Consider the following 16,684-nt stretch of genomic DNA (forward strand, 5'->3'; position numbering starts at 1 on the left):
AGTGATTATATTTGCACTAGCCCTACTGACACACAGAATGACATCTTCCATTTTAATTTGTTTTGTGGTTAAGGTTCCTTATACCAAAGAGGCACTTAATACACTTAATTTAATTCATTCTATAGGATAGGAGATGTCTTCCATAATAGGTGTAATTTTAATCTTATATAAAAGATTTGCCTTTTTCTTTGTAACTGATCAGATTTCTTTTTCCTTTTCAATCAACATCTCATACCCACCTACACAGCTGTCACATTAATTCTGTTTTGGGAATTCAAATTAACAAACTGAAGAGAGATTTCCATTTTTACTTAGGTGCATATGTTTTGTCAGCATCAAACTTAAATAAGTTTAATAGTAATAATGAGAAAGATTGTCAGGTTAACAGCAACTGCTAATTCCTATAATAATTCCTTTAAATTTATCACCAACTGTACAAGCAAATAATTTGCTTAGTAACTGAAACCCTTTTGATAATGAAAATATTTACTGCAACTTTTAAACTTAGTATGCATTATAAGGATTTATTATTACTGCAAAAGGAAAGAAACAGGACACATGCCATTCCATTCAATTTCATTCTCAAGGGGATGACACAAACTTGGTGAAAATAGATATATTCATTAGACCTATTGATTAGTGATGTATCAAAGGGACAAATGAAAGAAATCAACTTTCACACAGCTTCTCTGACCTTACTATTCCTTACCTTTTTCCCTATATCTTCACATACAAAGTCATAATTACAGCACAATGCTGCATATTCCAGTGGTAATTTGGCTTACAACAGTCAGCATAGCCTATATTTAGTTATTTTTAATTACAACAATAACACTGATTGTGCAGTTTATTTCATATTGTTCCCCTCAGAAAAAGACAGCTCTTAATCCCACAGTTTTACCTCCTCTGCTTCTGTCTTAATAACCCTACTCCTCACTAACTTTTACACCAATATTTCAATACTCTTTTCTTTAGCTGATTTTACCTTAGCTCTCCAAGAATGTCAAACTACCCTGTATATATATATATATTTTAAGGCCTGATCATTTCCACTGACTCTTATTAACTATGACCCCATTTCTGCCAGGAAAGGGCAGCAAGAACAGACAACAGCTGCCTGAAACAGCATTAGGAAAGAGTTGGACTTTTCAGCTTGGAAAGGAGAAAAGTAAGAGAAATCTATACACTGAATTCTATAAAGCCAAAATTGGAAGGAAAAAGGCAGAAAAAGATTAAGCACTATTTCCCATAACTCAAGAACTAAAATCACCCAATAAAGTTACTGCATGCAAATTACAGGCTAGAAAAACAACCTAAAGGAATAACTTTTGCATGCCACATAAAATTAACACTGAAAATTCACTGCTATGGAATGTTGTGAGTACCATAATTAGTTCAAAAAAGATTAAAAAGAAATGAGAATGTATTCATCAGTGGCTAACAGCTATAATGTTCTGTATGTAACGTCTGGCTCAGAAATCCCTAAATCACTGATTATGGTCGGATGTTTTTTTTCTTATACTCCTTCCCTAACTATCTGCTTAACAGTCACTGTTGGAGACTGGACACTGGTCTAGATACATTCCTGATTTGATCCAATGTATCTGCACTTATGTCCATAGATGTAAACTCTGATGTTAACATGAGAAGATGCTAAATTATATTGTTAAATCATAGTATGTTCAGATACATCCTGTCCTCCTTTTTATGTGGTCGAATTAGGTATCTACCCAACAAATACATTGTCTTAACAGGATTACTTATATGAATAAAGTTATTCATCTGTGCAAATTATGCAGTCCTGGGTCCTCAGAGATCTTCAAACCCTTCAGAAGCAAACACCTTGCACTGTAGGCTGAGCAATATCTAGCATGTTGATAGCTCCAAGTAAGTTACTGCTTTCATATCTGTTTACCAAAAAAAGACTGTATAAATAAACTTATTCTATGCACTTATTTTAAATAACTTTTCTGCAGTCTGCCATATTTATTCAACTGTGGGTATATTTCAGTTTCTGTGATGACTTATTGATCACTTTTTTACTTCTCAAGAAAGTCACAATATTGATATAATTCTACATAAAACCAGAAATTATTATGTGTGTAAATTACACACAGTTGCTTGAAGCAGTGATCATCCGTGTGATCTAGAGATAAATACCTTTATAAATTACATAAAGCTTCATTCTCAATTGCACATGATAACAAATTTCTGTTGCTCCTGGGAAGGAAACCAAAGTTTGCCAATTTCAAAGAAAAATGAAAACAGATGTTTAAAAATACTACTGTATCATTATGCGAGATTAAATCTAACTTCACTTTAAATTTACATCTAAATTCTATTCCTTATTAATTTTCTTCTGCAAGTAAATATATTTAGTTATAATTTATTAAACTATTCCCTGCCCCTCCCCCCCAAAAAAGAAAAAATTGTACCGGCCAATCTGTGGCTAGGAATGATCTGTAAAGTAGCATGAATAAAAGTAAAACTTGCCTTTTGTTTTCTCCAAGGCAACAAAAAAGCTGAAACATATTGGATCTCATTATTCAGCCCCATAACATCCCCTTCCTGCCACATTCATCTCAGCCTTACGGCATTGTAATGCCATTGGCTACAACACAATTGACCATCACCATAACAGTTTGGAAAGGAGAATCAGATCCATGTTCTAGAGAAACTCAACAGGTTGAAATGAAAGAATGAGGAGAGGACAGTAGCTCAAAACCTTGATGCAGAATGTTCTGAAACTATCTCATGACAAACCAACTAATTGTGGGATAGCCAATCTGGACAAAGTTTTTATTTGCGTATGAAAACATTACCAAAGACTCCACTGATTCTACTAGGTTGGCAAAAAAAATCAAATGGAAGTCAAAGCCTTATGGCAGACAAGACTGTTATACACAGTGGCAAGACTACTGCCATGACTTGCAGCTCTGGTGGTTCAGATGGGATGCTAGGAATAGCTTCTTCACTTATGTAATTGCCCAGAGAGGTTATGCAATCTTCATCCTTGGAGTTTTTCAACACTTGGCTAGCCAAAGCCATGGAAGACCTGATTCAGTGTTAGTGATAATCCTGCTTTAAGAAGAAGGTTGGACTATGTGATCTTCAAAGGTCCCTTTTAACCAACATTTATATGATTCCATGATCAGTTATTGAAGTCAACTCTTCACGGCAAGAGAAAAGGGGAGCAGAAAAATAAGAGAAGAATTTGAGTAACAGTTATACTGTCAGCATAATACAAAGCCAGCAAAGTTTCTGTGTAGTAATAGCTAAATACATCACAGTAAGAGAAATGTGCAACACAACAAGCACCATCATATCTGTGCATGTTCCTTCACTCTGATGGCAGATACCCACCCACAAGGGCTTAACTAGCACAGTTTTGGCTGTCAGTTCTATGTATTTGTTCAATACTTGAGATAATAGCCTGTTTCTGAGTGCCATCTGACTGGTGGAGCAGGCATCAGTGTGTGTATTAGCACCAGCTTAGCAACCCTGGATCAGCTTGAACTCGGGCTACTGGATATTTTGCACCGTATTCCTACTAATGAGAAAAACTGTATTGGGATGCCAAGACAACTCTGTAGATTTGGATGTATTACAGTTTGGATATACCAGACCTCTGTGTCGCCAGGGTGGAGCTAAACTGTTCTGGACTGAACAGGTCCTGGAACAAGTACAACCACAGCTATGCCATGTTCTACTGGGGTTTGACTGGAGTCACCTCTGCCCACAGCCAACTCAGGCATCTCCCCATGCACTGGGCAGTCATCTTCAAGCTGAATAAATCATCTATGGACAACAGAGACTTGATTCTCTCTCTGTTCCATGAGTGAATTTGACTAAATTACAATGCTAAAGATATGTCTTAACTTGCAGTATCTAGTCTGCAGAGTTTACACTTTAACCAGATGAGACTGATAAATGATGGGAGAAAGTATAATTATCACAAATTCATAGATGGATAAGCCTGGATATCAAGTGATCAAGTTATTTTAAAAAGATCAAACAGCAATTCTGTTGGAGAAATTAAAGATGAAGCCATATTTACAAATTCTTAGCCTCGGCATACGACCACACAACCGTTTCTCCTCAAACAATGCAGTCTAGAACTAACACGTGTAAGTGAAACATACGAAACATCTATAAATCCTCATTCCATAACGTAAAAAGAATAGCATAATTAAGCAGTCTACCTCTTACATAATAAACTATGTTTTTCTCTTTTTAAAAAGCCCATTAATATTTTTTCTTCATTATTCTACAATCTGAAATTCAAAAAGACCTATGTTAAAATAGGGTGATCTTTCTTTCCAACTTCTAAAAGGACTCTTTACTGAAGATGTAAGATACTCTAGACTCCAGCTCCAGTAAGATGGTCCTTGACAGTCATCTCTAAGGAACCCCAGAATCAATCAGGGCCCAGTCTTGGATTTTGGAAATGAACTAATGTCGTCATTCTTCTTCTAAGGGGAAATTCTTCTTGAAATTCTTCTAATTCTTCTTGAATTTTTAATGTGTTCAGAAAGAAAGCATTTAAAATCTAACACACTTGTGGTCTGATCTGTTGCTAAATGCAATGTCAGTATTTTGGCTGTTAGAAAACATGTTATAGAAATAAAATTACTTACAAAAATAATCTTGATAAACAGTAACAGTAGGTTTTTTTAGAAATGTTTTACTGAGGTAGCACTATATGTGCTGTATTATCACAATGACTTTACTTATTTCCACTGTATTACTCCTAAGAGGTAGTAACAATTTGTTAAGACTAAAACTAGTCTTTTTAAATTTTATAAAAATATTGGGTATACACCTAGGATGTACACAGTAACATTGTGTAGATGTTACTGAATTCAATTTAGCTTTTTAATACAATTGAAACAGAATACCTGATACCTTCATAAGTGCTTCCTACCAATGTCCCTTCCTTATGTAGTTATAGCCTTGGAAAAAATAGCAGATCATTATATGGAAATCATCTAGCAGACTGGGTAGAATCACTATCTAAGCTAACAAGAATATAGCAAGAGATACTTGAACAGTTGTGCATTGAATGGAAATTTGTATTTTCTTTTCACATAAAAGGTATTAAGAATTCACTTCATAGAGAAATACAACACTCTTTCAGCATCTAGCAGGAAGTGACAATCTTGTCCCTCCTCTTACTACTACTAAGTGAAAAGAAGCAACCAATTGAAGCATTTAAATCTTCAGCATAGTAATGCTTTGCTTTAAAATGCAGTGTATCTCTTAAAAACGAGAGAATAAAGTGAATATGCTACTGTTTATCAATCTGGCATACTTTTTTCTAATTCCTACATTTTATATCTACATTTTCCAAATAAAAATATAATAAAGAAGCAATGAAGCAGCTAATAATTACTACCAGCATTAAAAGGATAAAGAAGTATTAATTCTTTCATGCATAACTGTTAAAATCTGTCAAGACCTCATGTCACTTGTGAAATTTGTGTCCAAAACCTCAGCTCAATAGCATTGAGCCATGAAATGAAACCTTAGAGAATTCTTTTTGCAAGTGACAATAAATAGTCTGACTGAAAATATTCTTTTAGGCAGCTACTTTAATATAGTTAGTCAGCTTCTCACTTTAAAGACCATTCTGCCAACAAAAAGATAGTACTTTCATGCCTGAGTCAGACATGCAAAATATGTCATAAACAAAAGTTTTGGTTTTCTTAATCTTAACTCCCATTCTCAAGCTGCCAATTTGCAGCCAAACAAGGATTTGTTTTACATAACATTTGTTTAAATTGTGGGCAGTTTGGGAAAAGCAAAAAACATTAAAAAAAGCATAAAGATGACACCAATAAGCTGCATATTGTTTATTATACAAAATCCTTTTCTTTTAAAATATAATAGCTGTCTCTGTGCACTTAAAGAAAAAAGTATCAAATTAATAATCAGTGAGTTTTGTCTTTGCAATTTTCAGGCAAACCTTTAACTCTCTCTTCCCAAGAAAAGGAGCCCAAATTTAGAAATTATGAACAAATAAATGAGCTTCCAAATCTTTAATTGCTACAATCTCATTTTGACACAATATTAATCAGGGCATGATCTAAAAACTAGAAAATTCATTAGGGGATACTGCATTTACTCTGAAAAATACGATCATAACTTCGAAATTAAATTTGCTGCAGCTATCCACTGAGCAAATGAGGTTTAACAGGTAGCAAATTGATGTCATGTAACTGAATGGAGTGAAGCAAAAAGATATAACAGATCAGTGTATATCATGGTGTTCTCTTTGGATAGTAAATGCCAAAGACAGAGGTAGCTGGGAAGACAGAGGAAGGGCAGGATCTAAGTCAACATGCCTTCAGGGAGAGGACAAGGCAATAGCTATGATCACTGAACTCTGAGATTTGGCTATTACTTCACAGCTTGGGAAAAGTTATTTTTTCCTCTCTTCTCCTTAGAGGAAGGTAATTGTGATGAAATGACTGTGCATTAATGGCGGTTAACGGTGACTACAGTTTTCACTCAATGAACATAGCTGATTAGAAGCGTGACTTAATGAAATCGGAAAGTATTTGAGTATATTTACAGATTATTAAGACATTCACAAAAAATAATTTAGCTCGCTCTGAATCAGTAAGAGTCTTTCTGCCAAGAGACTTGGTATCAGAACAAACAGGACTAGGTTATTTATTGTCACAGGAACAAGAGGTAATCTGTTTAGATTAGTTGGAAAAAAAATGGAAAACACAAAGACTACTGGAGGACAAATCACCTTCATACATAACTGGTAAATTCCAGTGTAGAAAACTAGTATGCTCTCCTTGAAAGTTAAAAGAAATAAAATAAATAATTTATAGCTTATCACTTTTAACCTAATAGTGAAAATGAGAAGAAAATTACTTTCTGCTACTGACAAAGATAACAGTGAATGGAAAAACCTTAAGAGTAGTAACCAGGCATTATCATAACAAAGGAGATAACAAAGTACACATTAGTGAAAAGCCATGCCAGTTTTCCTTGGCAGTAAATAGCAACAACACTGAATATTTACTTAATCATATAGTAAGTAGGCCAAAATGCAATACCTGCTCAAAACTTCAAAGATATTCACTGTCAAAGCAAGCTTCAGCTTGCCTTTTTTTATTCAGCACTATTTTGAAGGATACTCAGTAGAAGAATAATATGCGACTCTGCAACAAACTGAGCCTGACTGCTTCCGTGTATGTAACTCTGTAAAATAAAAAGAAAATAAAAAACAATTATCTCTAGAACAAAAAATCCACTGAAAATGGCACAACCAGATGTGTGTGAATCAAAATAAAACCTGTTTTGCATAAAAATGCAGATAACAGCAACAGCTACAGCTGAACAGCACAGTTTATGTACATATATTTAGTAAAAAGGAACGTTAAAAGCAGCGCATATTTAGGCAAAGTACATATATACAGAATGTAGTATTTCATATGCAGTTACATTATGTTGGACTCATTTTCACACTACTGCTAACATGGAGTAAAGAACATACATTTGTTTGCTTAGGAGATACATTTTTGAGAAGGGAGGTGATGAAATCAAAGATGTGCCTTAGCATGGTTTTCACAGAAGTTAAAATCGAACCTTGCAATGTTGTCTTTAAAAAGTCAGCCTATTTTTGTCTTATGCAAATTGAGTGAAGTTTCTTCATACAAAGTCTATTCCACCTTTCTTCCCCATGAAGGCACAGGTATGTCCATAAAAATTCCTAACGCAAAAATAAGATGTCTGGTTTACATGGAGTCGCAAAAAATGCAATGCTAGATGCAAATACTAAATGCCAACCTAACAAAGTCAATTTTTTTTAAATAATTATTGTTAATGGGCTCATTTTGTACATTTATTGTTAAGAACATATAGCATATTATTCAGAAATTGTTAGAATGTCTTTTTCTTAACTAGCTATTGTATCAAAAAAGGAAAGAAAAAATTTGAAGGGCTGCAAATATGTACAAAATGAGGGAGATTTTCTCTCCTCCACTGCTGCATTAATTATATGTAAAATTAAACATATCTATGTTTTCAAAGGGGTGTGTGTGTGTGTGTGTGTGTGTGTGTATCTATATCTATCTATCTATCTATAGATATTTTTTTTCTCATTATTCTGATGCATAGATGCAATTTTCACCCCACTAAAATACACAGAAAAATGCTCGCTCCAAATAAGGGAAAGAAAAGGGAAACCTTTTGTCCTCCTCTTGGTTTCAGGGTTTTGTTTGTTTGTTTTAACTCATACCTTTTGTTTTTATTAATTTTATTCTCAATAGTTCTGCCTGAATACCACCTTTGTCAAGATTCAGAACAATTCAGATTTGACATATTCTGATGTCTCAGCATACAGAAGAATGCCTTGATTCACACTGATTAAATTCTGGTTGATGTACTGTCAAAACATGTAGTTCATAAGATATGATAAAACAGTTTTTATTCAGTGGATGGTTACCTACTGTTTTCAAAATTCAATTATATTATGTTCATTCAAACAACCAATTCAAAGCTAAATCAGGCAAGAACTTCATGTATCTAAATGATTCCATCTCTCAAAAAAACCACCTTTTTTTCTTTAACAAGATAAAAATCACTGATCTCAAAGATTATCTCATTTCAATAGTATATGACAACAATCCAATCTGTACTTCTTGACTGCTTGTCAGGGCTCCTTATAAAACTCACTAAGGCAAAATAGGGTAATATAATGAAGGAAATAGGAATATGTCACATTAAGACAGTTAATGATGAAGTTAAAATGCTACTTAATTGATTGATTCTTAATCACCATTCTTTGCTGTACTGTGCATCGTGGTATAAAGGACCTCTCTGCATTACTCCTGGCATATAAAACTGTCACTAGAACACATCTCCCCTGGCAATACAAATATTCTCATGAGAACATTAACCCAGTCAACCTGATCTTGACCTTTGTATCCAAATATCAGATAAATTAAGGTTGTTTACCCTGTCATTTTTCACAGCATGGTGACTAAACAATGATCCAAAAAAGGTCCTTTCCAGTGGACTCTTGACTTAGTTGTGACCACAGTTATGCGAATAGTGAGCTTCTGTCATTATCCCTCATGCAGCTAAAGCAATACACTTACAGATATAAAAATATGTGTGTGTATATATATATGTATGTACGTACATATGTATGTATGTGTAACATATACATACATATGTACATACACATATATATGCATTTGCATTTATCTGAATCCAAGCATGCATTTCATTACAATCATATCATCTTCTGGTCTAAGGCTTTTAATTATTACAATATATACTGTATTTATTAATATAATGTGAACTACTCATAAATAATTTGAATTGCAATTTGGCAAATATATAAACCATTTTGGGTTCTGTTAAGCACAATGAAGAAAGGAATAAATTTTTATATATTCATGCACTTCAGATCTTCAATTCTTTGTTACTTAAAAAAGTAAAAAATAGGCATTTTAAAAGAAAAGTATAACAGGGTCTAGTAACATTATTTGGTTACAAAATACATATATGCATATATACTTTACTACTACCAGCCTTTCGCTGTGACATGCTAAATTGCATCAAAAAGGTACAATGGGAACTAAAGAAATAATTCTGTCTTGAACAGACAACATTATTATCACAGTCTAATCAAACTGACTGGTTGTCACATGACTGTTGAGACTCTAAATGCCTTCTATATTTGTAAAACACTTAGACAAGAGAGGTCATTTTTACTGATATCCTTTAAATTGTACCATATCCATTAAAGCAATTAAAAATTGATTTTCAAAAGTGTCTGAATAATACGAACTGATCTTCCCTTATAAAAGCAATTTGACATCTCCTGTTTTAGCCTCAATTATATACTTCATTAAAATAAATTATTTTTCTCTTTCTATATCTGGTAGCAATTTAAATTACCATAACACCATATATTAAACAGAATCCAAAGTATTTGTATACACACATACACACGTGTGCGCACACACACACAGAACACATACAGAAATCCTTCCCTTCCTCATGATAATTTACTGTTAAAACTGCTTAGCTTTCTTCCCAAGAGACAGGCAGATTGTTACCCTCCAAAAAAGTAAATTTTATACTACTACTTCTGAAGACACAATTCTATCCGCCACTGGGAAGGAATCACATTTTAGGTGCTAGTCTTAGTCACCCAGCATAGTAATTTTGTTAAAAAATATCACTCAAGTTATTTTGTGGGGCTTCTTGTTTCAATTGGGAATATCAAGTAACTACAAAATATTTAGGTAATGAGACAGGTCAGTCTCATGTGTATCTAGCTGCCAAACCTGTACATTAATGATCTTTTAAAAATGCCAGCAAGTATGCTTTCAAGTAGGAAAATTTTAAGCATGACTCTTCATTAGTTATTCACAGTTGACAAATTGACTGAAAAATTCTCTCTCAATCTGAGGATGATGAGAGTTCTCTAAAGGTAAACACACTTGAAAGAGGTACATGTACAGAGTATTTACAATGCAAAACACTATAGTACTCAAGGCCCAGTTGAAATGCCACAAAGAATAGGGTAAAAGCTATAAAAAATAATTTCATTTTCAATGTTTTTATTTCTAAACATAACCCGATCTAAAAAATTTAAGTCTTGTCTATTTGAGAAGACACATTTTGCTATGTTACAGCAGCGGTATGGATCATTTGAAGTAATGAACTAGCAGGGTTGTCAGTACAATGATATAACAAGGACATGACTATTGGAAAAACATTCTCAATCAGGAATCTTCACCCGCCTGTTCATTAAATCCCCAAAGTAACGAACTTTATTGCATGATGCTATATGTGTATATTTTTCTCAGCATTTTTTAATTTGAGGCTTTTCCAGGAGCTGTTTGTGAAGCTCTCAAGGTATGAAGGGCATTACCAGCTAGCTGGAGCAGCTGAAGTCCAGCGCCTAAAAAGAAAAGTCTTTAAGAAGCCAAAATCATGAAACCATAAAGATCTCTTTACCGCTATTAATCAGATGACAGACACAATCCTAACTAAAACCTGACACTCAGTCATGAAAGAAAAACAGCATGGATTAGAAAAAATTTATTTGCAAATGCTGAAACCTGAACCAACCTAAAATGAACAACCCCAAACCTAAAACAGACAAAACCTGGCTAGAAGACCTAAATCAGAGACTATAATTTGAAAACTAGCTGATGAATATGAATTTTGGGCTAAGCATCTCAAGGGGTATAATGTTACATCTCTATATTTTTTAATGTGAGTTGCTAAAGGCATAGTCTTGCTTGCAAGGAAGAAGGAAGTTCTTTGATATAATTCTGAAGATATTATATGTATATAAAAAGCTAGTAAGAGACAATCGTTGCCTGCTGCTCTTTCCCCAAGGAGAGGAGAGGAACGGATACAGGCAAAGTGAGCAGCCATCTTTATTTAAGACAGAGAAAGACTTCAGGTAAACTTGAGAGAGAGAGAGAGATATGGAAGCTAGGTGAAATGTTAAACAAGATAGATGTTCACTGTCCAGTATTTTTAATTTCTCATTTATCTTTTAGTTTCTTTGTTCCATTATTACAAATCTGTTTAGGCAGATTATTCCTAAAATTTGCCTAGTAATAAACCTAACTCTGGGTGATCATGACACTTCTCAAATAGCTTTCCAAGACATTATTCCCAGAATATTCAAAGCGACAGGGTGTATCTCTACAGAAGTTGCAGGTCAGTCAGAGAAATAGTAGTGAAGAAGTCAAAGAGAGTTTTCCAGTGACAAAGGTTAACCAAAAAAACTTCCATTCAATGATATGACGAGAATCACCTCAAGTTATGAAAGTACTTCACTACACTTCTAATGAAAAATGGATCGTAATACTTGGTGAAAAGGATTACAGGGTGTGTTTTTGCAAATAAATTTTCAGACAGATGTTCTGAACAGCAGACAATAAGCAAGCAGAGTAGAAGTTTTTAGAATACAGAAGATAATTAGTTCATGTAAAAATGATGGCAAATAGCTTTACCTGAAGACACAATAGTGAGAGCTGTGTGGCAATTGTTCTTGTGTCTTATCCTACAGGCACATGATGACATCGTAAGGCCACTCAAGACACACAGATTTTATTTGAATAGATATATATTTATGCATATGAACCTGCACACAGCAGACTTGTATACTGCAATGGCCATTGATGACTCAAATTTCAAAATGCATGGCCATCTGGAACTCCTATTTACCTAAAATAGAGCACATTTTAAAGACAGTAATTTTTAAAGGAATTTTAATTTTGACAAATTGACTTTCCAACAGTTCTCAACCAGTTTTCTGCATACTTTTTTGTGGTTCCACAGCAGCTTTTAATCAGGTAAAGTTCTTGAATTTATATCCAGATAATCAAAATAAAGGATCTGGTCACATATATTTTCAGTGAGATGTCATTATTTCACACTTCTTCTGTAAGAAGACTGCTGAACTGCCTACATACAAGACATAATTCTTGTGAAATTTTACTTGAGACTATGAACTAACTATTAAATGACTGAGAAGTAAGGTTTCTGGCTTTGCTATCTTCTCTGCTTCTTGACACTGAAGCCATTTAACATCTGGAAGCTCTGTAAAGTACATCTGGCTGTAAATGCTCTATGCAAGTGCTTTAAACAAATACATGGATAAACTCAGTATTTCTCTTTAATTTCAGGGGTATCAAGAGAGAGGACCATATAAGATGCAAAGCCAAAGCCCATTAGAATAGATGCAGCCATGATTTAAGCAGAAGAGCTGTGCAGACACACGATTACCACAAGTGGTGCAAACGCAAATGCTACACTGGCAGGACTAATAGTGGAACGGAAATGCAAGTGAGTGATATTTTGAACAACTGGTCCCTTTCCAGCTTTAACGTTCTACTACCTTGGGTCTGACTGCACAGAAGCCATTTGAATTGCTAACCGAAATAATCAAGTCCCCACATCAGGCCATTTTGTTTGGCAGGGAGAAACAATTGTTCAATGCATATAAATTTCTACAAAGCAGTGTTAAATATTTATCTACTGTTCCTAAACTCATTAAATATTTAGTGTTATTGAACTGCAGATGCCACATATAAATAATCCCTTGCTATGAGAGTCAAGGATAACAACTATGTAATATATTTTTAGATTTCCCTACATACTGCATATGCTTGTGATTTCCATTCAAGAGTGATAATTGTCATTGTTCAGAAAGACACTTGCATTAAATGCAATCTCTGCTCTTTCCTTCCTTTCTGTTATGCAATGTAAATAAAATAGAAACAAAGTAATTGGAAATAAAGCCTTGTTAGTTGTATTTTAATTCTTAATGCAATAGAATTAACTTCTGGTGTAGTCCACATCAAAACTGAAACACGATCCTGTATTACAGGTGCCCCAATACTCCTTCCTAAAATAAATACCACAATGTTTATTTTGTAAGAGTATGTGCATGAAGAATGCCAGGGTGCAGGGAATTAATTAAACTGAGTTTGATTTCATAATAGCATGCCACAAAAAGCTATTTCCTGAAATATTATTACTATGGATAATTGAGAAATAGCTTGCCCTGACTTTACAAGACATGACACATGTCTAAAAGCATATTTGAGACCAAAAATATCTGAATCAAAAGCGACTACTGCAATAGCCAAGGTGTGTATTTTTCATTTCATACCATACTTTCTAAATATATTTCATTATTTGATCTATTCTATTTAGCTCATAGCTCACTTATTTGAAAATTAAAAAGTTATTTCACTTATGACACAGAGCATTTTTTTTTAAGAACTAAACATACAAAACAGAATAAGCTACAAAAGAGTACATTACATTTGTCAGCGATTGTATTTGTCACTTACACTGTGTCTGGAATTTCTTGGACTAAATATTCTGGCAAGTAGTTTCTATTAAGGTATGCAAGCAGATGTTCAGATTTAGCTAACTGAATAAATCCTGAGGAACTACTGTATATAATGTGAGAAACTGTTGGATGTAACAAATAACAGACTTAGAAGCTGACAAAAATTAGTGATTGCACTGTGAGGAATGGTTGGATTTCACAGATGGTTAAGGTGAAGTTAGATGAGAGATGGCCAATTTCCACAAAAAAACAAAGGGAGCCTTCACAGCCTTTGGGGAAATCAAATCTTGCAAGACTGGTGCTACCTTGGTAACAGTATCAATAACACCATGTAAGGCCAAGATGTCACCTTTTCAAAAATACCAAATTTTATTATGGATGCAGCAAAATTGGGGCTAATGGGCAAAATGTAATTAGGGGCCGTGTGCTTATTCGGGAGGAGAAAATTGCAGAGGAAAGGAAGGAACAAGGTGGAGAGAGAAAGAACAAGCATGGAAAATGGAGAGAAGGAGGGACAGAAGGGGCCAGTCCAGCGTAAGCAGGCTGCTGGTCAATACACTTGTCTGAGCCCTGTACCTGATCACTGCAGTCTGTCCTATCTTCTTATTAGACTTATGCCTGACTATTCATCTATTCTCTCTGTGTGTGCCTGCCAGCAAACTTCAAGCTGGACTAGCTGGTGAGTAGGACAACATGTCTAGATGCCAACAACTAGAGACAGGGGACATGGGTGATGGGGCCCCTAGGTCTGGGGGCCAGCAGCTGTAGGGGCTGTCATCTGCAGGCCACTGATGGACCAAGTGTGTATGGAGGGGTGTGCATGCACAAGAGACTGCTGGCAAGTTCTATCTTGATCAGCCCAACAGAAAGAGCAGGATTAGGCTGTGTTGTTCACGTTTATGAGAAGACTGTTTATATAACTGCTGGTTGAGGCGCTGCTCTCTGTGTTGATTCGTGAGGCCAGCCGTGTTAGTGCTGTGTGTATCTACATCTTTGCAGAACCAGCTCAGGTGCCTTCCTGGCTGGACCTCAGGGAACTGCAGCAGCTTGGCTCTGTGGGGCTGGGACGGGAGGCACTCTGGGGTCTCAGAGCCCACTGCTTTGGCCCTAGCAAACTGAGAAGGAGCACTCCTCTGGGACCCAAAGTTTACGGGATTTGGTTTCTCTTTACAGTTTCTTTTTTTCTTTGATAGTTTAGATACAGAGGAAAATAAACTGGTTGAAGTATGGAGGCATGGACTAACTAGCTGTCCAACTTTGAAACTGCTTGTTGACCTTATGAAAAGGAGAAGGAAAAAGTGCTTCTGGAAACTTTGTAAGTGTATCCAGGTGGATATAAAAACAGAATTCCTGATTACACATCCTGTCTACTTTAGGTTTTATCACCAATCTAGCCCTACTTTTTACCAGATGTTTGTTCTGGACCAGATTCTGTTCAACACTGCTTTTGACTGCTCATGGTCTAAGACCCTATTCTTTGAGAGAAAAGGTGGGAGAACACTATCAACAAGTTCCTGTAAATTACACTAAAGTTTCCAAGGTTTTGGACTCTTCTAAAATGCAAAGGATAATAGTTAAATTCTTATCTCAACAGCTTAAAAATGTTTTTTAAATATCAAAACTTATTTTTACTCCAATCTGTCCCTCATCTTTTTCTCTCAAGACTAAAGAGCTCTTTCTGTAGCAGCTTTCTGTAATTTCACCTTCCTCAGTTATACCTAAATCAGCAACACAAAACCACAATATATTGGCAACTCTTTTAAAGCAAATAATCTTTGAAGCTATAAGACTTTCAGTCTATCTTCTAGTCCTGCAAGGAAATGGTGGAAGGGGTGGGAGGAGAGAAGGAGAAATAACAGAACAAACGTTACATGTTAGGAAATTATCCTACTCACCTCTCCACTTCAGCCCTTTTTCTCTTCCCACAGCATAGTTTATACTATTTCTTTGAAGGAAATGCCTTTTGACAATGTCTACAGAGTTAAAGGTTCTATGTCACATTATATTTATTGAGATGATTTTCCTACAACATATTTAAAAGGTTATTTTAAAGGCTGGGATTTTTATTCAAAGAAATCTACATTCTTTAATTAGTCATTTTGTTGTGCATCTATTCAACTTCTAATATACTGCATTGTAAGATTAATGTTAACCATAGATTCACACAGCGTTTTTCTCACATCTCTCCTCATTATTGACTTAACTTTGTAAACCTCTAAAAAATGCCTAAAACCAAAACTAATTCTAAATTTTCTGTTCAGAGTTGTCAAATTTGTTATATTTACAGGACAAGAACAAGGAAGCTTCAAATATCTCAGTATGGTTTTGCAGATTTGATGAATAAACCAGATATTCATCAAAAAAATGAATCTCAGCATTTCATTCTTTGCACCACTTCAGCTTATCTTGTGCTTTCTCAGGTTCTTTAGATCATTAGGTTTCCCCCATCCACAGTTTTCCTTTTTTCTAATGCCATGTTAATCCTGTTCCAATACGCTGTATTAGGAGCAGAGAGAGAGAAAGAGAGAGGGGGAGAGGGAGGGAGAAAGAGAGGGAGGGAGAAAGAGAGAGGGAGAGAGAGTCCAGTCCTCTTTAGCAAAGCTCCATCCCCAGGAAATAATAATACTACAACATTTGCTTCTGATGTGCGAAAAGTATGAGAAAGGACAGGCAGGCTATGCCTTTAACAATTCACATTTAAGGAGATGCAGCTCTACAACTTGGGATCACCCAACTAAAGACACTTTTGATATTATCCATCTTAATGATAAGCTGAATTTGGATTGTGTGTTGAAGAAATCTCTAGATGGGGACTACCTCCTGGAA

At 35.0% G+C, this 16,684-nt stretch overlaps 1 protein-coding gene across 3 annotated transcripts in view; it reads right to left on the minus strand.

The window, feature by feature from the left end:
• TUSC3 (tumor suppressor candidate 3) overlaps positions 1-16,684 on the minus strand; it is a 139,343-nt gene that overhangs the window by 22,949 nt on the left and 99,710 nt on the right. For all 3 annotated transcript variants that reach the window (XM_067297144.1, XM_013949579.2, XM_067297145.1), the window contains one exon: positions 7,155-7,218. In XM_067297144.1, the coding sequence (XP_067153245.1) occupies positions 7,155-7,218 (64 nt within the window). The remainder of the gene's footprint in view (positions 1-7,154; positions 7,219-16,684) is intronic.

This window comes from Apteryx mantelli, chromosome 5 (assembly GCF_036417845.1).
Source record: "Apteryx mantelli isolate bAptMan1 chromosome 5, bAptMan1.hap1, whole genome shotgun sequence".
Classification (NCBI taxonomy): Eukaryota; Metazoa; Chordata; class Aves; order Apterygiformes; family Apterygidae; genus Apteryx; species Apteryx mantelli.